Consider the following 23,690-nt stretch of genomic DNA (forward strand, 5'->3'; position numbering starts at 1 on the left):
GTTAGCTGATTCTGTTACATGAAGATTCTTACATTGCCTGTTATTACTGGAAAGTGCAGGATGGCATTAAACACAGCAGTGTTAATGTCAGCCTAAGAGGGGACTAAATAACTTCTAGAAGAGCTGTTATAGGCATCATGTGCTCTTCTCTTTTGGCTGTCCCACTTTAAGATACATGCTTTAATTTTCTGTTTCTGATTCTACTTTGACTCACAGAGATGAAAATTGTAGTGGATGACATGGACAGTATTTACATGACTATTTCCCCTCGTAGTGCTGTCCAGAATTGATAAAGGCTGGAGAGAGGACTTGGGATTTCTGGAAACCGTTTGACTTGTTTCCTTCACCAAAGGTTCTTCAAGAGATTTGGTTGCCATGGAAGATTATCAGAAATCCTTATTAAATACAGAATAAGGAATAAAAGGTTTTTGCAGTAAAATCCCACAGAGTTCTATGCTAGGATTTGTACTGTTGAACATGCCCATTTTAGTTTTTTTTTATTTTTGCTCTTTTATAATTTCTGCTAGCTTTTGTTAATTTTTCTTTTACCCCTCTTCATTTGCTTACCATTTCTCCTTTCTATAGTTTTATGTCCTTTTCCTTCTCAGGAAGTATCACATCCTAGCACCTGTCACTTCCTACCAACTTTTACCCAGTTTCCTATGACCCATTTCACAGAAACATATAATTCTGTATTTCACCTTTTTGATTTCATATGCTTTTTCTCTGCAGATTCAACCTCTCACATGCTTGCTTTATACAGTTTCTACAGGCAATTCCTTTTTTCCTAGGTTTATGCTACATAAACCAGGGAGCAGCAAAAGCCAGCCGCTTACCAGGGAACATGGAGCCAAGAGCAGGAACGCAGCCAGCAGGACAGGGGCTTCACCAGCCCAGGCCCCATCCATCCCACAGTACCCGAGCAAGGCAAGCAGGGCAGGTCCAGGGATGTTCAACTGCAAGTTCAGATGATCGGGCAAGTTCACGGTGATGAGGCAAGTACAAGGTAGAGCCCGAAAGGCAACCCGCCGGTCAGGGTCAGGCTGAGCGAGGGTAACCAGAGTCAGGCACAGTCCCATGATGAACCGGGCAGGTGCACAGTGACAAGGCAGTTCTGAGGTCAAGCTGGGAATTCAGTCCACAGGTCACAGTCCAGATCAGTGGAGTCCCTGGCCAGGCACAGGCATGGCTGTGACTCGGCTGAAGGCCTAGGGCTGAGCTTAAATAGAGTGGCCCACGGGCAGAGGGTGTGGATGGAGGAACCGACTGAGGCTGTTGTGCACTTGGGGCCCTGACAACATACTCTGTTTCAGTGGGTTCATCTTCCATACATGCAAAAAATCCTGCAGAGAACAGTTTTCCACAAGCGGGCCAGTACCCCTGTTTCAGGGTTGCTCCTCATTCAAAAGCATCTAGAAATTATTATTCATAAGGGATGGCTATGCTGGAAGGGTGTTACAGACTGTCAGTAGTGCAGGGAGCTTGGCTGAGATCTGGGGGAGAGGCACTTGTGTAAAAGACGAGGCAGGCTGTGCAGGTTTGGTAATCTGGGATTACGTTAGAAGAGATTGGCTCACCCGTACTCTCCTGGCTGTTGCATCTGTGTCAGATGGCTGACTCTGAACGACTGAGTGCTCACCCAGATAAACAAGTATTAGCACACAGCAAGGATCTTTCTAAGGAACATTATGCTTACAGTGTACCAAATTCTACAGAGAACTACAACACAAATACATGTGGAAATATGTGCAGCTATTTTACATCTTTCAAGTTGCAGCTACATGGGGGCACATCAGGAACACCACAGCACTGGCAAGCTGTGCGTAAGAGTTCAGCTGTGGGGCAGAAGAAGTAGTAACAAAGGGAATATATGTAAGTTATGTAGATTTTATTTTTTATTTTCTAAGCCTGGTTGGAAGTTTCCTCATGAGCTGCAGTTCACATGAATATATGTCTGCAAATTCTGATTTTGTGCCAATCAAAGATTAAGACCTATATTAACATTCTAGAAACAGGGAGGACTAGCTTGGCACCTCACAGCACGACTGCGGTTCAATCTCCTGATGTCTAATGTCTGCTGTTACTCCATTTTAAAGTCAGGTTAAACTACTTCTCACAATAGGAACTTACTTGAAATGTGCTCCCTTTTTGATAGTGCATCCTTTGCCTTCTTGACAAAGTATCTGACTACCGGTAAGGATTGTCTGCCTTTCTTAAAAAAAAGACTTTTTTTTTTTTTTTTTTTCAAAAAAGAATGCCATTTGCCATTAAATTGCTAGGCTTAAAATCCAGTTCCTAAAATTTTGTTTTATTTTCAATGGGACTTACATTATTATATCCAGTAATAGGAGCAATATTTAGTTCAGACATTACTTGGTGGCTTGCTCAAGAAAGCCACATATCCAGACACTTGAGTTTCCTGTACCTTGTCTGGCGGATATGCGTGTCTTTTGTAGTTTAAAAATACTCTTATTCTTGGAAAATCCTCATTTACAGGACTGCAGCTGAAAGGGATTTTCTAAGCACTTGGGAACACAGATGTCAGAATGTAAAAGTACCAAACAGTGACACTTGGTGGTTAGTTATGTAACTTGCAGATTTCTCACTATTGGAATACATGAGATGAAAAATAATCTGCAGCTTTTCAGTCGTATTTAGTAGCCTGACTGATACAGTTTATGGAAATCAGCACTTCCCAAGCATCTTTCATAAGCTTTAAAAGCATCAAATAAGCTTTATGATGTTCTGTGGCCCTGGGGCATATTTGAATTTTTCAGAATCAGAAACTAGAAACTAACCAATTGCCAAACTGTGTGCAGTTAATTATTACACAATACAAACTGATTTGATACCTGCTGTATTCCCCAGGCCACATCCCTTCATGTCCTCTCATAATCTCTTACATCTTCCTGGCATGTACACTCCCACTTCCTTTTGAATCAAGCTCTATGTGTATTGGAAATTAGTGTCTTTTCATTAAAAAAGCCATTGGCTATCTGTCTATTCCCTGAATGTGGCCAATTTAGAAGTTGTTAAATATTCAGCATAGCTGAACACCTAAAAATCATTAAGTATGAATTAAAAAAACCACAACTGCAAACTCACATTATTTGACTGGCTGAAGATTATCAGTACCTTGTTGGTCTCCGGCCAGTTTGTGTTTCCCGATTGCACAAGAGATGGACCGGGCTTCCAAAAACTGCTGGTCACTGGCAGTCAGCACTCGGAGTCTTGCGATTACTGCTGTACCCCCAGGGCCTGACAGCTCCTCAGAAAGTTACCCAAGAGACCTGCGTCAGCTGTGAAAGTCATACCAATCCCTTGCTTACTCCATTCACACGTAAAAACAGGGGAATGGCTTATTTCATTATTGCTTTCCAATCTCACCGTGAATTGCATTTTACCAGAGTAGTGACTCCCAGAGCAGGGAGTGGTCGAGGCACAGAGAAAACCTTACTGTGATCTGAAAAGGAGCTGTTTGGGCACATGATGCTGGCTTACCTCCTTACTTCTATCTGAGATAAACTGCTTGAGGAGATGGAAAGAAAGGATAAAACCAGAAACAGTAAAAAGAGACAGTCCTGATGGCTGAAATACCACTGGGGTAGCTGACCATTTCACAGCGCTTCTGGTTTATGCTCTTGTATGATTTTTGGTGAGGGCAGGAGGTACCGTTACTGGTGTTTTAGGTAAGAGGGGAGTAGGAAGAAACAGGGTATATAGGCTGTGTCTGTATTGCACAGTTAGCCAACAAGACTGACTACTGTGCTGTGCTGTGTTTGAAGGAGATCCCATTGCTTTTTCTCTGAAGGTGCTCTGCGGTACTTTCTGGGTCAGTTATGCCCTCAGGGAAATGGGAGCAATGTCATGATGATGAATGTAAAATTTTTCACTGCGTAACTGAAGTCTCTATTTTGTAAAATACTCTGAAATATTTTGTCTGGCTGTTAGAGGAGATGAAAGTCATTATAATCTATTATCAAAATAGTAGGAATTCTGGATATTTTGTATATTAATTCGGAAAATGAATACCTTGTACGGGAGTATATTCATCGAAGGAGTCTTGTATTCAGGCTTTTCTGAAAGGTGGAAATATTTTCACATGGAATAAGCATCTTTCAAGTATTTTCACATTAGATGGAAATACTTTCATCACTTGAGGCCCTTCTTGGAAGTCATTCAACTATGAGAACACTTGCTTTTAATAAAAGACTGTTTAAGCCAGTGGCATTCCTGGAATTCCTGAGCCGTTTATGCTGTTCTTTACACTTAGCACATCTTAACTCAGTGAGCATTTTCTTTGATCCCCACAGACTTAATGGTGGTAAGAACTAGTCATCTCATTAAAACTATGAAGGCTTGGACTGGCATTTCTAGTCTGTTTTACAATGAATTTAGTTTTGACTGGAGTAATTTCTGGGTTCGTTGGTTACAAACTTTCAGGTACAGTTATCTTAGCCCATGTGATACAGTGAGTGTGTATGCAGAGTACTAATGCATCTACACCTGTTACACAGAATAATAATATTTAGTTTATTATAGTAGTTACAGAAAAAAATAGCAAGTACTTTTACAAATATTAGTTACAGTTTATCATATGTCAGTGAAGTAGGCTTTGATAAATTGAAACAGATGTTACTTTAACAATAATTGCTAACACGAGCTATGCAGATCACATTTTATTACAGAGAATACTAAATTGCAGTAGGACTCTATTGTTAATCTCATGTGTAAGACAAATAAACAAAACCTGGTAGGATCCCCATAGACAGTTTTTTATCTTTTATTAGAGAAAGAAGAGAAGGGGAAAGGAGCTGACTGGACAGAGAGGGTGGTTGGACTTGAAGCAATTGTTAAGTTACTTGCCTTAGTCCTCTTCAGAGCCACAGGCTTTGTAGAGACGTGGCTTTTTTTTAAATTGTGTATGTGAGTGTTTCTGAGCAGTCCACTGCCTCAAAATGCTCCTGGGGAAAGGAAATTCACTTTGTAGGGTCAAAAAGAAAAAGACAAGATAGACTGTATGAGGACTACCTTAACTGGTCACTCCTTAAAGAACCAGAAAAGATGAATGCAGAGAATGATAGACTATCGCTGCTTTAGCATAACATAATTCCCATTGGTGGGGGGGCGGGTAGAGAAAAGATGGAAATAATGCCACAGATACAAAAGTCATGGTATCTCATTAAATTCCATAAAAAGCTATACTAGAAACAAAGCAGGTTAGAGGTGGCAATCTAACTACCTACATTTATAAAAAACACTGTGACCAGATCTTTGTAATTGTACCTTTTGGCTTCATACAGCAGGAGAATAAATGGTTAACATCTTTAAGGAATGATGTACCTTGATTATCTGAGGGAAACATCTCAGAATCAGAAACTTTTATGACTTGAGCTGGATAAAATATTTACACCTCTACAACATCATTTTTCTTCAGCAAGACCTCACTTTGTCACTGTCACCTTCCCTCCTAGCATGCTCTCTTGCTGCCTCAGTCATTTCCCTAACATTTGTCAATCTCATATCTGTGCTTTTCTATTTCTGGCTTTTTGTTTACTTTCTCACAGATATCTGCACTTCTATTTAAGTACTCTTATCTTTGTTTCAGTGAACAAGGTCACAAGTGAAAGTGGGCTTTGGCAATTCCAGTATTAGCTAGCTGACATTAATTGACATCATGGAACTGTTTGCACTGTCATGGTAGCAGCTCCTGGCTTTACAAGTTCACATGTATTAAATTTCTCAGATACAATTTCAGTTGGTGCCTGTAAAAAAACCTCAGTACTGGGATGTGAGCTATGACAGAGACATATTTGTCACAAACACATCCACATTCACACTTTCAAAGCCTGTTTCCACAGGTGCCTTGAAAAGGCAGGGCAGTGTTGTGACTTCTAAGGCACCGGTTTGGCAGGTGGTTTTGTGTCCCAGCGAGACCATTCGGTTTGTAGATTCTGATCCGGAGAACATCCTTGCACTTATTTCATATTGTGCACCGCATACCTCCAGTTTTTACCACGGTCTGGGATTACTCTGTGGGTAAGCTCATGAGCATGTGTTTTTTCAGGATCAGGGAAATCACAAACTTAATTTCCAAAAAGAAGTAATCCCTTTAGGTTGATTCTGTGCCAGGGTACTGGTATGTAGTCTTGCACAGAGAAACTAATTCTGGTAATATCTCTAGTCTCTCTAAACACAAAACAATTTTCAAAACTCTTATGTTCCACTGTACGTATTATATAACATTATCTTATTATTCAAAAACATTATCATCAATATAGAAGATTCACTGAATAAATTGTTAATAACTTGTTCAAATGGAGTATTCAAATAGTACTCCCTAGTTGAAGAAGAAAAGTCTGTGTTCAAAAATAGAAACATTTGGTGAAAATGTCATAGTTATCACTTGCTATTAAATAACACAGAAAGTCTAAAACCCAACAATAGCTAAACAGAGTAGGATAGCTGTAGGTATGTAAAGCATAAGATGAATTGTTCTGATACTCACCGCAACATATATATATTAAATAAGCAAGTTAGCATGCACCTGTCAAAATTGAGTTCAGATTTCCCCTAATTTTTATATCAATGACATTTTTCTTTTTTTTCCTTTGAAAATAAGCTTCAATTTGCCTAAAAATTTTGAACACCTTTTCTTTCACATTTTAATGTTCTCTTGATAGAGCATAATCCAAAGAGTGAATGCTAACCCCTACAGCAGGGGGGTTGAGCCTCTTTTTAACAGATTGCTTGCTCTAAGCAGTGCCAGGCAGGTTACAATTATTTTTACTGGCATTTCTAACAAACTTACATTTTGCGCTTGGATAATTTTTTAAGATAAAAGTTATAATTGTCTGCTTTTACTAGCCATTCCCTTAGGTTTCTATTTAAAGAGATTTCTCTCTTGCTTTCCTGATGCTCTTCACTGACAGCTGGTCTGACATGTTTTGCTCTTCCATAGGAACCAGGGTCACAGCAGTTCTGATAGCTTAGCTCCTCATTTTAGCAGAACACTGTGAAGCCTGCCTACGTATCCAGCAGCCAGCAGCCACCACTCTTACCTCCCAGGATGGAATTGGGTCACAGCTGGGACACACTGAGAGTGCGTAATACAAAACTCCACCTCAGCCAAAAACCCTGGGTTGTGTCAAATGCCATTAAAAGGCCCGGCTCCGAAACACTGCCAGAAGTGTTATTTCACATCTTCATACTTCTCAATCCCATCTTTATGCTTCTCAGGCCCAATTTTTGGTTAGATAGGCTTCTGTGGAATAGAATAAGAAACTTCATTTGTAAAACTGGGAATTAATAACGCAATAATATGAGTGGTTGGCATGAACAGACCTGTTGGCGGCTTTGATGGGACTATTCAACTATGCAAAATAACTCGGGCGCGAAAGTGTTTGCCAGCTCAAACTCCAAAGCCAAAATGACAAGCTTATTATCAGTAAACAGTATTACTTGCACTGCAGTTGTGCTTTAAGGCCTTGGCCAAAGACCTTGCACAAAAAAAGCCCAGCCTACAATTGGACAAAATGGATCTAGGATTGCAACTTTCAGGCATGTACTGGGACCACAAAAGTTAGCATGGCAATAGGACTGGCTGGCCTTGGGCAATCATGGTTTTACTGATTTAACGTATAGATTTACAAAAGTTTAAGGTAGATTTTCTTGTGTCCGTTATCCTTCTCAAAATATTCTGGAGATACGTGGAGGGAACCTTGCTATTATTTAACAGTCTTTCTCTGGCAAACAGGTATGGTCAAATTCAATGAGTTAAGCCTAACAAAACCTTGGTTTCCTCATTACAGACTGGGCCCTGATGAAAGTGCCAGAAGACTGCAGATTCCCTGCTGTCCTGCATCTAGCTGTGCCTGGGGGCAGGGGGAAGTGCTTTGAACTGTAATGGTAACTGAACAATAATAGGTTTAGAGTGACATAAAAAATGAAACCAAAATCCTGCTTATTGAAGCAATGCAGAATTTAGCATCCAGTTTCCAAGACTAGCGTGTCTGTTAGGTAAGCGTGTTAAGTGACTGCAAAAGAGCCATAGCACTATGCATACAGCCCCTGGCAAGTAGGAGGAAATCTTCTGGGCTCATTTCACCTTTACAAAACGTCTGTAATCTTTTTGCTATTATTTAGTTAAAGGGGATTTCACCTCTGTATTAAAACCATTCAAATCCTTTTTTGAGTTAGGACTCATCAAATGCTCGAGTGGCCTAGCTAAAATAGATGTAATGCGTTCAAACCAATTTTCCAGTACATAAACATTCCTGTCTAAAAATCACAGGAATAACTGACATCTTTGTTAGCAGCCTTTATGAATTTAACATGTTGAGCTGAGTAGCTGGGAAAAGGTTGGAGAGAAAGTGCTATGCTCAGATATTTGGGGAGTCCGTCGGGGTGAAGAGTTTTACTAGAACAGCCTGGAGAGGATGCTACTGCTTACACTGTGTCAGTTCTCTGGATAAAGAAACAGCTCCAGCTTCTGCATCTGTCAGTCTGGCACCTTTAGTAAGCAATTAAATCACACTGTAGATTTGTATACATACTTGGATAAATAATAAATGACAGCTATCACACTGGCATGCGAGCACATATGCATACCCAGGGCAGGAAATCACATACAGTATTTCATTTGTTGCCAATTTATCCGTAACAAAGTGAGGAAGATGCCCTGGGGACTGGTGACTAACAAGGAGCATTGTTTATGCTACAAATCCCATCCGGTTATTAGTCTTTGGAAAGTGCTTTGTTTAGCTTATCAGTGCTTCAGCAGGAATGCCAGGGGCATTATTTTTGTGCTAAGTGTATTTCTATTCCAATATTACTGACTCCCACTCCATCCCTCCGTAAGAGGTTATGTGTTACCTGAGGGCTGAAAATTAGGCATGTGCTTCAATGCCTTGTTGAATCAGGATCAAGACGGTTAACACTGCACAAAGCCAAGCCCTTTACAGGTTTCCTTCTTAATTTTGCTGCATTAAATTGGAGAACATATTTACAGAAATCAAGGCCTTCTTAAGGACCATAGAGCATGAAAAGAATAAATACCCTATGAAGTATGTATGTCCATCGATTAAAATTATTTTAGCATGTTAGACTTTCTGCTTAAATTCTACACTTTACTTGATAGTTGGATGATAGTGTGTGACACAGTCTAATTCTGCAGTTACGCGATTCCAAAGTATCACAAGTGTCTGGCAACTTTTAAGCCTCTTTCACAACAGTACTGATAAGCTGCTACTCTACCAGGTGATTAAAATACCTGTTGTGTGCCCTTGATCAAGTTAATATTTAAAAATAGTAATGCAATCTTTTTATTAGGTTCAGGTATAATTTTCAATTATGTTAAACATCTTTTGCAGGGGAGAAGATGTATTTAGATGTTTTAGAAAGGGAGGACTGTTGGTTTATTCCCAGGAGTCCTCTGCTTTTTTAGCAGATATGCTTTATTTGAGGGGACCCCTCCCCACACACATTTCTTTCATAACTGTAATTCAGAAAACCTGACAGACCCTTGCCATTAGGCAACTAAGTTAATAATTGACAAAGACACATAGCTGGCCTTAATGAATGATTCCACACCAACATTGTCAGTGGCTGTAACATACTCAGCCCCTCTCAGACATTTCTGGAAAGAGGAATGGTAAGCCCAACTTTATGTAGGTCTTCTGAACCACAGTAGGAAGTGTTCATTAGAATGATAATGAATAAATAAGTGAAGTATTTATTTATACTTTTAATCATTAGATTACGGTTGGAAAATTTGCATGAATCAATTCTTCCCTTTAAAATATGTCATATTTTTAATTTGCTTGTGATTAGGTTAAATATGTATGGTCAAATAATGAGCTGTCCAGCGTATCCTCCCTGATCATCTTAATTGGCCTTGTAATTGAGTCATGAAGCAGCTCCTCACCTATCAAAGGAATCTGACCAAGAGGTCACACAGTATCATGCCTTCCTAACAAGTTTAAGCCTCAAAGCAAGGTCTATTTTCCAACTAATGGCACGTTTATGGAAAAATGAATAAATGTTTGTTAGCACTTGAATCTGCTAAGTGCTTTTTAAACTTTAATTCCTTCTCTTCAGACATGTTGATGAGAATGGACTCATCACTGTTGCTTTACAACTAGATTTCCTTGTGGTAAAACTGAAAGATGTTGTGAGCTGAGCTGTGTCACAGAGATAAAGGTTTATACCCAGGAGCGTCTGGCTTCATAATCAACAATCTGATCACTACTTCACGCCTTTCTCTTGCAGGCAAGTATTAAAAACGTACCAAATCTAGTGGCTGCGTTTCAGTACAATAGGCTTGATTTTGCAGAGTTCTACTAGAATTATTTTCAGAAATGCTCAGCTTTCATTTTAGGCCAAAAGATGTGTCCAGATTTGAGAAGGTCTCCTTTTTCTCAAAAATCTGACTGTCACATAAGGAACTTCTAGCTTGAACAGTTTCAAAGCCTGGCCCCTGATGAGGTACCTACAAAGAGAATTCTTTTGCAAATCTGACCCCAAAAGCAAGCAACACCGGTGGTGCTCACTGAGAAAGGAATATAAACATAAGGACCTGATTTTAGAAAAACTTAAAACTGTATTTTAAAATAAACATATAAACATCCCGTGGTCTTTGCCAAGCAGCAAATTTAAAATTTGACATGAAGCACTGTACATCGTCATCCATTGCAACCCCTTATAATCTTAATGTAAGTCTTCAAAAGCCATTTCTGTCACACAGGAGCATGTATGTCACAGAACATTCAACTTACTATCTTCTTGCTAGTTCATGAAAGTGTTCATTTTTGCTCAGTACTTTTTACAGAGGGAGTCACTTTGTGTCCATTCTCTAATTTAGGTGCGTGGTCTGGTGAGAACTGCCGATGGTGCCCATTGGTGTGGTGATGAGGGTTTTCTCACTGGACACGGCGGTTGAATCTCTTTGGTCAGTAAAAGCATTAGGCCAGCGTTCCCTGTGTGGGTGCAGCCTTTCACCACTGAGAGTTGTTTAAAAGGTGACCAGTGCCACTCCTTCAAAATGCTAACTAAGCCCTGCCCCATTCTTTCAAAGAATACTCCTGTGTACTTGAGAGGATGCTGGGTCCCCCAGCTTTGCAACACGATGGGGTCTTCCTTGCCAATGGTGAGAGTTGAGACGTAACCTATGTGTTTAATATTACTGTTGGCTAGCGGTAGGCATCTCCAGTACTTGGCCTGGGCGATGTAGGTATAATCCTTACGTGTCTCAGTCTCTCTCTGTGCTGTGTAAGGTGCTCAGGAGTCTAACTCTGGACTAGGGAATTCGTGGTAGGGGAGATACCCAAAAGATAGGTATGGTGGCACTTAAAATTTGAGGTGGCAGAGTTTAAGGCTTTCTCTGGATCTTTGGATTCTAAGTCTGTTTTTCAGAATAATTTGCTTCTGAACTTTGGGGTTCGGTTTTGGTGGGGTTTTTTTTTCATTTCCTCCAAATGAAGTAAATTGACTTCTACTGGACTATACATTTTACTGTCCCATTCTGGCTGTAGCATGATTCCCAAGAACATATGGGTTAGAAACACCAATATTTTAGGCTTTTTAATGATGAATCTTAGACCAAAACTAACATTAGGTGTTCAAAATAGTATTAAGAAAATTGTACAGAAAATCTTGACTTGGCTATCTTCCTCCATATAACACAACAGGAGTTCTGTGGTAGTAAAGTATGAGGAATTCTTCAGCTTCCCTCTGTCTCTTGGCTTGGGAACAGACTCATTTCAAGCCTCACCAGTGTGAGCAGCATGAATCCCGAAGGAACTTCCAAACTTGATTTTCTGTGCTAACTTTGTGACACTCCCTAATTTGACTGCAGCTAATCAAGTAACTAGAACATGATGCTTCTGGTGACAAATGGTGCAAGTTTGCCCCACTTCTCCCGTAGCAGAGATGTTTCTGGCAGAGGAGCCTAATTTCAGTATGCTACCCCGAAAATTACTTCCATAGTCCCCTTTTTATTCATCAAAGCTGCTTTACGGTATCAGTATGGCATTATCCAGGCCTGGGATTTTCAAAGGCGAGACAGGCACCAAGATCCAAATACAAGGCCATGAAATAGTAGCTTTTATGGGCACTCTCAAAGTTTCCAGCCTAAAGTGTTAACAGGAATGACAATTTTAATTGTGCTGTTTGTAATTATTACATGTAGAACTGCTCTATGAGAGGAAGCTCCTTAAACTGTCATTTTAGGCAAAAATTCACACTAAATATTTTGTTAAGACTGTTTAATGACATCAAAAACTCAAAGCCTCATGCCACAAAATACTAACTGCCATAATCACTACTTCAATCTCCAATTCAATCTGCTAGTTCAAATGTTCAAAGGCTGGCTCAAGATTTTGGAAGGGGTAAATTAATTTTGGCAGACTTGGAGCTATGTCAGATATCATCTGTCTTCTCCTTCTATCAGATCCAGCTGGGCGGTCCCCTTATAACCAGGATAAAGCCAACTCGAACACCATTTTGAGTGCTTGAACTCAATAAATCAGAAATTTGATTATGTGGACATAATCTCCTAAAAATAAATGAAAGATTTGGCATGTTTGTCCTAGCCTATCTACTCGGGCCAAGACTAACCCACTGATATCTTTGCTGAAGGTGACACCAAGTCTCTTTTTCCCCCAGATGCTCTATTAATATCAGAATGGCTATAGCAGGTCAAACCAAGGCCATCTTGCCCTCTCTGCAGCAATGGATGCCTACAGGAGAATAAGAAAACATTAATGATGCTTCCCTGGAATACACTTTCATTCTCTAGCAATTTATGGTTCAGAAACTTCCTCAGTCAGAGTTACTACCTTTGCATTTTGTAGTACTTGATGCCCAGTACCCGTTGAACTCAAAAATGTTGAGCATCCGTAAGAACGTCTGCTGCTTAACTGTGTATGTAAAGAACTGCCTATTTTTTCCTCTGAATCTGCCACCTGTTAGTCATACTGCAAGAGCTGGTCAAGTTTCCCACCTTGCTTCATTCAGTAAGGGAGAGATTACAAGAAAATAAAAAATGCTGTTTCACGGTACTGGGTTTGAATGATTTTTCTTCATCATATACATGCACATATTCTTCACCTAGTGTCATTAGTACAGGATTATTGCCTGGTTCTTTGCTCTAATTCATAGTCCTAACTCTAACTCAAATGCTCTGAGAGCAGACCTTGAGCATTTTCAGGGTCTCAACAGGAACTTGCACTCAGCTGACGAATTTCCAGCCCCTTCACGTGGTAGCTTACCTCAGCAGCCAGAACTGGTATCGTACGGCAACACAGCAACATTCAATTTTCCTATTTTCTGAACAGTACAAACTCTGTTTCTGCAGACTTGCTCATGTAAGTCAGCAGAAGATGAGTCATCCGGAAAAAAACTATAATCATTTGTCCCCTAGGAGTCATATAGTAAGTTAATTATTGTACAACACATTCTAATACAAAATACATGAGCAGTTTCAACTGCTTGAGGTTGCAAAGGGCAAGAGAGCTTTTCAAAATTTCCATCGGTTATGGTCTGGGAATGCTGGGTTTCCCTTGACTCGGTATCTGTTGCATAATCAGAAACACATTTGGTTCCCTTTGTTGTATGAGACAAAGCTAAAGAAATGTGTGTGTTATTACTCTGCAAAAATAAAGAGTAGATACCTAATCAGCTTATGTCATGTATGCAATGTTTGTAAACACAACTGCTCTGGGGCAGTTCCTCAGCTGACAAAAACTATTACAGCTTTTATCAGTTGAAATAATGCTCTTCTGAATCTGCTAATACCCCATCAGTACTGCATGGGAAGTCAAAATACAGGAATGCGATGTGCCATATGAATTTTAGGTAGCATTGTGTTAAAACCTGCTCGCCTGGAGTTCACCTGTCAGTGCACTGGACTTGAATCTGATCATTGTTGTGTTTTAGTTATTCACAACTAGTCATCCCAGCTTTGCTAGGCTATTGTGGGATTGTTATCTCAGCAGGAGATAATCTTATCAGTGCATAGAGAGGAAAATCTGAAGACTATGTAAATGCCTTCAGCTTCTGAATTTTTTCTGTTGAGAATCAGAAACAAATACATTTACAACTTCACAAACGGTAAAGGAGAAAGACTTCTTCCAGTAGTTATGGTGTATTGTTCTAAAACCTCCAGTTCTTATTTACAGATCCTCATTATAGCAAGGAAAGACTGGTATTAAAGATGGTGATTTAAAATAACTATTTTGGTGCACTCGTCATTTTAGACATGGCTCTGGCAGAAGACTGGGTTTCTTGAACATTCATTTGGCAGACCTACATGATGACCTCTCTCTTGCTTGCTTGGAATAATTACGTTAGAAAAATTACTTACTTAAATAAAATCTTTTTCTGTTGTCAAATGAGTTTGAATCTTCACAGTCACTCTGGATCTTCCAATCTTTGACATGCCAAATATAGAATCTATTCAATTTTCTCTTTATAAAAGCTTCTATAAATAGGTCAAGTACTTAGAAGTGTATTCATTGATCTGTCATGTAGACAGGTGCCAATCACGTATCTGAAAGTAAATAAACAATCCAAATTGGGCAAGAAGGGACAGCAAGCATACAGCAATACTGTAATCCCAAAGTACGCCATCATGCATCTGAATGCCTTACTTCAGTAATGGAAAAATAATACCCATTTCATAAAATGCTGGGCCTCTGTGGTCATTAAGAAACATGTGAAGTTCATAATTTTTCAGTCAAAATACAAAATAAAACTGTAATTGACGCCACCTCCTGTTGAACCTCGCTAAACATGCGTAGGCAGTGGAGGACAGTCAATAACCGTCAAGACTCTGCCTTAAAGTGAAGGAACTTCCTTGGAAGCTCCCTCCCAATTTCCAAAGTGCCCCTCTGGTTCTGGAACTGACAGAAATGTTGAAATAACTATCTCAAGAAAGGACAGACACTAACCACACTATTACTAAATTTTCTTCAAAGACTGATCTCATTGTGGTTATGGCAATCAAACAAAAAGTCAAGTTTAAGTTTCTCCATGGTGTGCTAAGACAAAGTAGGCAGGTCCATCATCCATTACAGACTAGCTAATGTGTCATAATAAAGGTAGCAAAAACTTTCAATGCGGTAAGGAATCAATATCAAGTAAGAATGGCTATTTCATCTCTCACTGTATCAAACAATCCCGGCATAGATGAATATATTGCCAAATAGACTTTTACTGCTTACAGGCAATGATTTAGGAGCAAAGATTGGAAGACCAACGTACATCCTTCAGCCTTTGCCCTCCAGAAATATGATAATACACTTTGGATTTCAAAATGCCTCTTTAGCATTTCAGAGGCTTACAGAATTCTTATCTTCCCGCTCTAAAAACAAAGCTCATTATTATTCTTAATTATAGAGTTTGCTAAGCAAAAGGAAGGACTGTTTGGAAGCAATCTTTTTACTTAAATAAAGGAGTCTTTTTGTTACATAGCCTATGGTACACACGAAGGATACCATTCTGCCACCCAAGGAAAGCAGAGAACACACGGGTCTTTATTTCAGCACATTTAAGTGATAGACATGACTACAAAGGAGGAGGAAAAAGATCCAAAAGCTACTGAGGCAGACTTCGGGTGCTGTCTGACTAATAATGACAGCTAGACAAGCCAGTGGTGCAAACTCGACTGGCTTTCAAAACATAAATATTATCCAGTGGTGTGTGGATATATCACTGGAAGCAGAAACATGGCATCATGATCTTACCTCTGACACTGGTCCTTTCTGTAGGATTACACAAAGCGCTTCATTTCTTTGTGCCTAATTTTCATTATCTGCTGAGGTAAAGATTAGTCACCTGTGACATCTATACTTAGTTTCTGTGACTTTCTGCTAATCATAGTAAATTATTATTAATGAACTGAATATGTCAATCAAAATACTAATTTATTGAAGACTCTGTACTACTTCTCTTCCAGGAATCACTCCAAATTTGGCAACCTAGTAATCACAGTGACTTCACCTGCCCCATCTGTCTCCAGACAGCTACTCTCCCAGTACAAACCAACTGTGGACATGTATTCTGTGGTAAGTTTTCTGGACTGACAGTGCAGACAGTGCAGTGCTTATACAGGCTACTAAAAAAGCACTCTTCTTACAGAAATCTCAAGTCCTATGTAAGAACCAGGACTAAGCCCTTCTCCTTGGAATTTGCGCTTTCTAGTAAGTGCTTTCACTAGAAGCAGGAGAAGTCCCATCTTTATATTCCCCCCCCCAAAATCAGTATTTTTATTTGCTCACTTTTGAAATGCCCAAGTCTTAGGATGACAAGAAGTAACAGATCATCACGCAGGATACTGTTAAATTACAACATAAACTCATGGAATGGGTAAAATTCATCAGAAAAATCACACCATTTGTATTCAGCTATGCAAAAAAACCCCCATTATAAAACCCAACAGTCTAATAATCATACAGTTTGTGATTGTGAGATCTCAAGATGTAACAAACCTGAAGTCTTACCTTCAAGCCTGAACTCACTTCTGGGAAGACAGCTTGTCTTTTTAATCAACAGCATAAAAATCCAGCTATCCCATAAAAATTAATTCTGATTGTATTTATATTGGTGAAAATTGGGAGTAAGACATACTGGACTTAGGTCTGATTCTGTTCCACAGACTTGCTTCCCAGGTGAAACACTTGCCAAAAATAAAGCAGAAGTGATCTAGAGCAAGAAGGCACAATTATATTGGCTTGTAGTCCTGTAAAAGCTTTCTAAACAAACAAACAAATTAGTGGAAGTTACATATTAAATAATTTTAAAAGTGAGTTTCTAGTCATGCATAAACCTTCTTTTAATCTGTTTATTGTTTTTTAAATAAACCTGTGTGGTCATACAGGGGAAAAATGTTCAAAGGCGTCGCATCACGATGCATGCTCAGTAACTGTTTATTCCAGTTCAGCATCCATCTTAACAGGAAAGGGACAGATCCAAATTTAGGGGATCCTTCTGCTGAGGCTGCCCGTGGTATGGTCTCCTGTCCTCCCCAAGTACATCTATAGTCACTGGGTAATCTAAGTAAAACCATAATTCTCTAGATAAATGTGTCTGCTAAATGCCTTCTTTGAGGCTGCTAAGCCATATGGTTAGGATTACAAAATTTAAATAATTTTTCAAAGGGAATACAAGGATGAAGCATAGAATAGTGGAGGGAGTTATGTTCATAATTGAATTTGTAAAGGGGATTTCAGGATTTTTAAGCCCACATTCTGCAGCGCTAGAGCCAGTGTGAGCTTCGCACCCGCTTTGACAGGCAGCAGGATAAGGCTGCCAGCGTACTTGGACTGAACATTGTTTCTCTCAGACCTCTGAGAGGTATTGTCCAGTGAATTTACACGTGAAGTTTACAACCTCACTGCCCCAGCTGCTTATCAGGTTCCTTGCTGAATGCTGTCATCCCTACAGCAGGGGTGGCAGAAGAGAACTGGAGTTATCACCTGGTGAGGCTGAAACTGCCCATGAAGGTACTTCAGGGCTACTGTGCAGCATGAGGTCAGTAATCTCTGGCAGGGGGGCAGGCAGGCGGCTGGAGGCAGGACTGTCTGGTACTGCAACAGCAAGACACATCAGAAGACACTGGTCAGAACCATAAAGCTCCTTTCTACTGCTCTAGCAATTTACAGAGACCTTAAAGCAAATGCAAGTTATATTTACACTTTTTTCACCATGTAAGACTGTTCTAAAAACACCCAAGCATAAATAAGAACAAGGGACTTTGTTCTTAATGCTGGTGTAATAAAAGCAAATTTTTATCTTTAGGAAGTGTCATTCTTCTCTAGACCGAAATGATGCTCACACAGCACAACTCCTCGTCACCACTGACACTACCTGCATCCTCTGAAACCACAACTAATCAGTGGACCACCAACAGCTAGGGACACTTAGTAGGGCTCATCCACCTCATGAGTGACACCATTTAATACTTGAGGTTGTTTCGTGTTTTTATAACACTGTTTTGTAACATACAGGAAAAGGATATAACTCACTCCAGGATAAACACTACGCATATGGCCTCAAAATGTGTTTCAAATAATGTCACAGTAGTTATAGTTTCAACTACAAAGATAGACATAACAACAAAGATCATCAACTTTCCTCTTTCTCTGGCCTGGTTAATTTTCCCTTTTCCATCTGTGAATATGACATCATGATATGGACTTTATTTTATTTTAAGATCTGCAGAGGAGAAGTAACAAGCTTGGTATATATTGTTATCGTTAGCTGTATATCTTTAGCTAGGCTTTACTTTCCTCAAGTACATCATCATTTACGCTCTGAAGCACAGATTCCAGTGCAATGCATTATATATGTTATGACTATATTTATATAGTAGAAGCGGCCTCTGTAACATGTCTGTTTTTCATGTCTTAAACCAATAAAACTTTACATTGAGCTTATCAAAACCATTCTGTGTAGATCTAAGTCTGTTGTGACTGAAATCAGTAATAAAACTTCTCTTGATGCCCTGTGGAACAGAGCTAAGGCAATGCTGAGCTCTCTTAATAAATTCCGCTCTGGTAAAAGTTTTATTTAAAAAATGTGGTCAACCCAGAGCTTTTAAAGAAGATTAATGTGGACTTATAAAAAATGTCTGATTTTATTATTAGTAGTAATTCATACAGTTTGTCCTGAAGTTTTCCTTTTCAGCTTCAGTTTGAACCATATGTTCAGGAAGTTCAACTGAAAAGCGATCCTTGAGCAATATTATTTTTTTCTAATTAACAATAACCACAGAGGTATTTTAGAGAAACCTACAGACTCCCTCAGAAGGTTGTGTAGCAGGATAGATTAAAACAGGATTTTGTCTATTTTATGAAAAATGCACCGAAGCACAAATAGGTCAACTTCAGAGAAGTCCTTCCTTTCCTGTTCCACTAAACAAAGGATTCTGCATGCAGCAAATTTTAATTTCCACGGGGTTCTTTTTTGAAAGCCCTTGAAGAACTGTGGGATCCATCAGTGCCCCATTGTCATCACTGGGACAGAACACAGGCACAGCAGTACAGCCGCGTGGATCACGATGCAGGATCTGGACCCAGTGGGTCAAAGCGGTTCCTGAAGTCAGGCATAATGTTTGTTGAATGCAAGACTTCAAGCGAAAGCTGGAAGCTGCTGCCAGACCAAGTTTATACATACTGCATGGGGATTTAGATGTAAACACAGCCATGTGCCCAGCCAACTGGTCTGTATATGCACACAAAGTAGAAGAGTCATAAAGAAAAACCCTGCACTCAAAACAAAAGTAAAAAGCACAAGTGGGAGCAAGGTTCATAAAAAGTATCTTTGGGCCAAATTTAACATCCGTAGTCCTAGTATATAAGATGTAACTGATAGCATCATGAACGTTTTTATGCTTTATTTCAAACACTGTTTCTGCAGTATTCCCCTTTTTAATAACAGAAAAAGTCTGGGTGCAGAAAAACCCTGCACTGAGGGCTCCTGAACACTTCTTGTCATAATACTGCTTACAAGAAACTACTTGCTGGTTATTTTTAAGAACAAAGAGCATTGTTCAATTCAATAAAACAATTCCATCAAAATGGCAGCACAGCGTTCTGCTTCTGTTTTCACTGGGGTCCTTGTCAAATTTGATCAGTTTAAACGTTGAGAAATTTTTTTTTACTGACCTGTCACACTGCACACTGTGCCCGGGAGCTGAAAGTCAGGCTGTGCTGCTTCTGATTAGATGCTATTTATGCTTTGCTGTTTCTGCTGTTAGTGCCAGCACTGACATTCACGTATGTTAACCACTGCTGTCAGTTATACATGCAGTCTAATCTTACTGTCCTCAGACTCTGCCCTCTTTCACACCTGAGACCTTCGTATGTTGTATCTGGAAATTAGTTAAAAGTTGTCTGGGTAAGAAGAATCAAAAAAAATGCAGCAACTCGCTCTTCCAGAGCTATGCAGTTCCCAGAAGGGTAACAGAGTTGAAATACAGGGGGGGGTGGGGGGGGGGGCGGGAGCAAACAGACAAAATAGCCCCACGTATGATACTTCATCAGCAAGATATACATTGTGCCACCAGGAGTGTGCATCACCAGGCTGTCCCTTGGCTGTGCATGTTGGTTTATTTGGGATAACCGGCCCTCCTAATCCTGAAAAGCCATACTAGCTCTGGAAGAACTCCATCTTTTTGCAGCTGCACTGCTTTTGTCCACAGCAGCCAGCACTGCACTCTCAAGGGTGCCTGTATTCCCGAGTGCTTCAACCACAGTCAGGGGAGCTTCAAGAATAAGATGCTATCCACAGGAAAAGAAACTGAATCAAAGCCTCCCTTTGGAGGTCCATGTATCTCTGTATATACCAGTGTAAAAGAGCGAAGGCTGCATTTTTGCATAGTCACTTTGCAGAGTAAAACCATGTATTAAAATGAAAGCAAAGAATTACATTCATTTTCATAGTCCATTGTAGAAAGAGGGTTTATTAATTCTGATAACTTCCTTGTAAACATTAAATATCCTCTAATATATTTCATGTATCTTAATTTCTCTCTTTTTTTTTTTCTTTTTTTTTTTTTTTTTTGTTGGTAGGTTCCTGTCTGATCACGTACTGGAAACATAGTCCCTAGTTAGCAGCAATAACCTGCCCTCTCTGCAGACAAAAGGTAAGACTTATGTCCTTCTGCATTATGATACATACAAAATTACAAGCTTGAGCTCTTAGGATCAACTTTATTTATCCTCCAATTCTCCACAGCATTTCAAAACCCACTTAGACTCAAATGACCCTGCAGCCATTCGCATTTATCATTTGACACGTCATATCAGGCAACTCTGTAAAATATTAAACAGGCCTCCAGCATTTTACTTTTGTATAGTTTATTGAATCTCTGGGATAACATACTATAAAAAAGCAATATGGAAGTTCCTAATCTCATATGACCCTGGTCAGAGGCTGCCTGTTGTACTGGAAGGTTGGATGCAGGTTATAGAAGGAAAATGTTCTTGCTGCTGTGGAACTGCCAGAGCTGGACAAAGGTCCAGTTGCGAGAGAAAGACTATGAAGAGACACATATTACGGAACGCTGTCCTTTATACGGAAGATTAAAATATTCTGTGCTAATGCTGATCTTCTTTTCGAAGGTGGTTCTTCTGGATAACATCTCTTGTGAAAACAACAAGATAAGCCAAGTAAACAAATTGTACATGACATTAGAGATTACAACAAGCATTTCTCGGGGCAACCTCGACCCGTAAGTATTTACAAATCTACCTTTACCTAGTTAGTAGTACATAACACATAGAGGATTGAAAGAGACCCAGCAACGAGAACTAGTTTGTATCATCATGTGAATTACCTCTCCATGCACTTACTGGTGATATCACAGTGCTGGGTCCAGCACCTTCTGGTAAAGGAGCTTCCCGGAGTTCCTAGCTCAGAGGAGTCCTTCTGCAGTCATCCTGGCAGGGAGGAGAAAGCAGTGTGAGACGAAGTACAGGAAGCAAAGCAGAACTAGAGATGGTCGGGCCGGAATTTTCAAATATGAGCTCAGATTTGAACTGCAGGATTTTAACTTGGCTGTTAAAATTTCAAATCAGATTCCGGTTTAGAAAGCAGCTGGTTTTTTCCCCAGGTATTGCCAAATTCAAACAGTCCACACTGGCTCTGCACTTTCTTAAAGCTGGAATCCCAGCTGGTACAGAGGCATGACAGGCAGTGGAAATGATGTGAAAGATGAGGGCTGAAGGCACAAGCGAGGCCCATTCTTGACAGGGTGTAGAATATCACCAAAGCAAATCTTCCTCTCCTGTCACATCCTGGTAGGGGCCTGGAAGGACTGTGGAGTCTGTTTCAATCTATGGACTAAACTAAGCACTGGGGAGAATATTATTTTTCAACCCAACAAACTAGCATTAATGAAGAGGAATAATCACTCAGTCCTATGGTTCTTGTCCACACCAGGGCGAGACTTGAGGCCTCATTTTCAAGCATTCACAGCCTGGACTTGATGCCAGATTTTAAAGACAGGCATATACTCAGTGCAGCCATTAAGGCCCAGTTTCCAAAAGGATTCAATGTCAAGCATAATACTTTCTTTTCAAAGTACTGGGGGAGCGGGGATTCGTTTTAGAAGTGTGCCTCTAGATACTGCAAAATAATTGAACAGCATAGGTGGATTTGGACAGCACAGAAAGCTTCTGCATTCAAGAGATTTGAATCGAGAAGTGCTTAAGAGACACAAGGAATTGAAAGAACTGCATGCATCAGAGTGCAAAATAATGTAACTCATCTGAATATTTAGTTTGCAGATTACCTTTATGACATGCTGTTATTCCTGACTCTTGCGCCTTGCGAGGAATCTTCACCTGGGGTGGTCTTGTATGGATTTTTTTCCTAAGAGTTGCTGTTTGCTCCTTCGGAACAATCATATGCTTGTCTTCTCCATTTGACATGAAGCCTGGGCCTCTCTGTAGGACACTTGGAACAGCTGATGACATGGTGGTTGTTTCCCTTCTTCTAATTTGCATGATAAATACTTGTCAGCAAATTGCATCTAATATGGTAAATATGGCAAGGTCTGCAGCTCAGAGCATGCTGTCAAGAGTCCTGACTGACTCAAACTTGGATTCCTTGGTCAAACTTCATCAAGCAATGACGGGCCTCTCTTTGATTTGGGGCAGCGTATGATGGATTTGTCATTCTGCTGCTAAAGGCTGAAGCAGGACTCAGCAATACTTGGCACTACTTGGCGCTACTACCAGCAATACTTGGCCAAGTGATTGGATGTGCCGGTGCTTAGAAGGCTAGTTTTACACTGTAGACTTGCTAGACTCCTTCATGCTGCATTTTTCTGTAACTTATCTTCATACAAAGTGCCTGAATTGAAAATGCCTAAAGCTATGAACAGAGCTTAAAATTACAACGTCAATCAACTTGCAGTTGAAGAGTTTTAGAACTCCTGAGCTTTAACATTTTACATCTTGGCTCAATTTGAATAAAATCTTAATTTGAGAACTTCTAGCAAACTGTACAATTTGCTAAGTCTTGTATAACACAAGGAATGTTAGATAGTATCACTACAAAATCTTTTATCAGTGCTTTGTGTTATCACAGCTGATTACACATCCACTGGAATACAGATTTTTTTTACAGCTCTGCAATGAGTACAGTGCTGATTTTAAAGTGGATAATATGAAACTGGTAGTAACACTGGCTTGGAACAAAAATGCAACTGTAAAGTAAAAGTATTACAAGGGGAGAAAAGCATTAAAAAATCACAGAAGAAACATAAGCAAATATCTGTGTAACTCCTTTGTACATGCCTATGCAAGGTACATAGCCTTCTTGAACTCTGTGCATCTAAAACTTTAACAAAGTCAGCATGACTGTTTGTTTCCTTTCTAGACTTCATACACTCCTTGTGATTTCCTTGTAAGTCTCGGTACCAGTTCATCCAGAGAGAGCAAGGCCAATTTTATGGTGACGATATAAATAGCAGGAAGTTTATGGAAAGTTTGCCGAAGTTGGGGGTGGGTGGGTGGGTGCATGTTTGTTTGTGTTGAGCTGCAAAGAGTTAAAAATGATGGTACAGTGCTAGACAACCCTGCACATATGTCCCTCTATAATCTGTATATTTGCTATGTATTTGGAGTCAATGGACTTCATTTCTACATATGAATTGTATATTAAAATAGATACATTAAAATTTA

General features: G+C 39.8%; 1 protein-coding gene across 1 annotated transcript; it reads left to right on the plus strand.

Annotated features, from left to right (window-relative positions):
• Positions 1-442: 442 nt before the first annotated feature.
• Positions 443-22,893, plus strand: LOC126041707 (E3 ubiquitin-protein ligase RNF170-like). The gene is given in 8 exon segments (XM_049807784.1): positions 443-897; positions 14,395-14,408; positions 15,933-16,064; positions 20,571-20,644; positions 21,123-21,147; positions 21,150-21,232; positions 22,283-22,324; positions 22,327-22,893. Coding segments are annotated over 8 exon segments (894 nt in total). The 5' UTR covers positions 443-715; the 3' UTR covers positions 22,669-22,893.
• The last annotated feature ends 797 nt before the right edge of the window (positions 22,894-23,690 follow it).

The sequence above is a fragment of the Accipiter gentilis genome, chromosome 8 (genome assembly GCF_929443795.1).
Source record: "Accipiter gentilis chromosome 8, bAccGen1.1, whole genome shotgun sequence".
In the NCBI taxonomy this organism is placed as follows: domain Eukaryota; kingdom Metazoa; phylum Chordata; class Aves; order Accipitriformes; family Accipitridae; genus Astur; species Astur gentilis.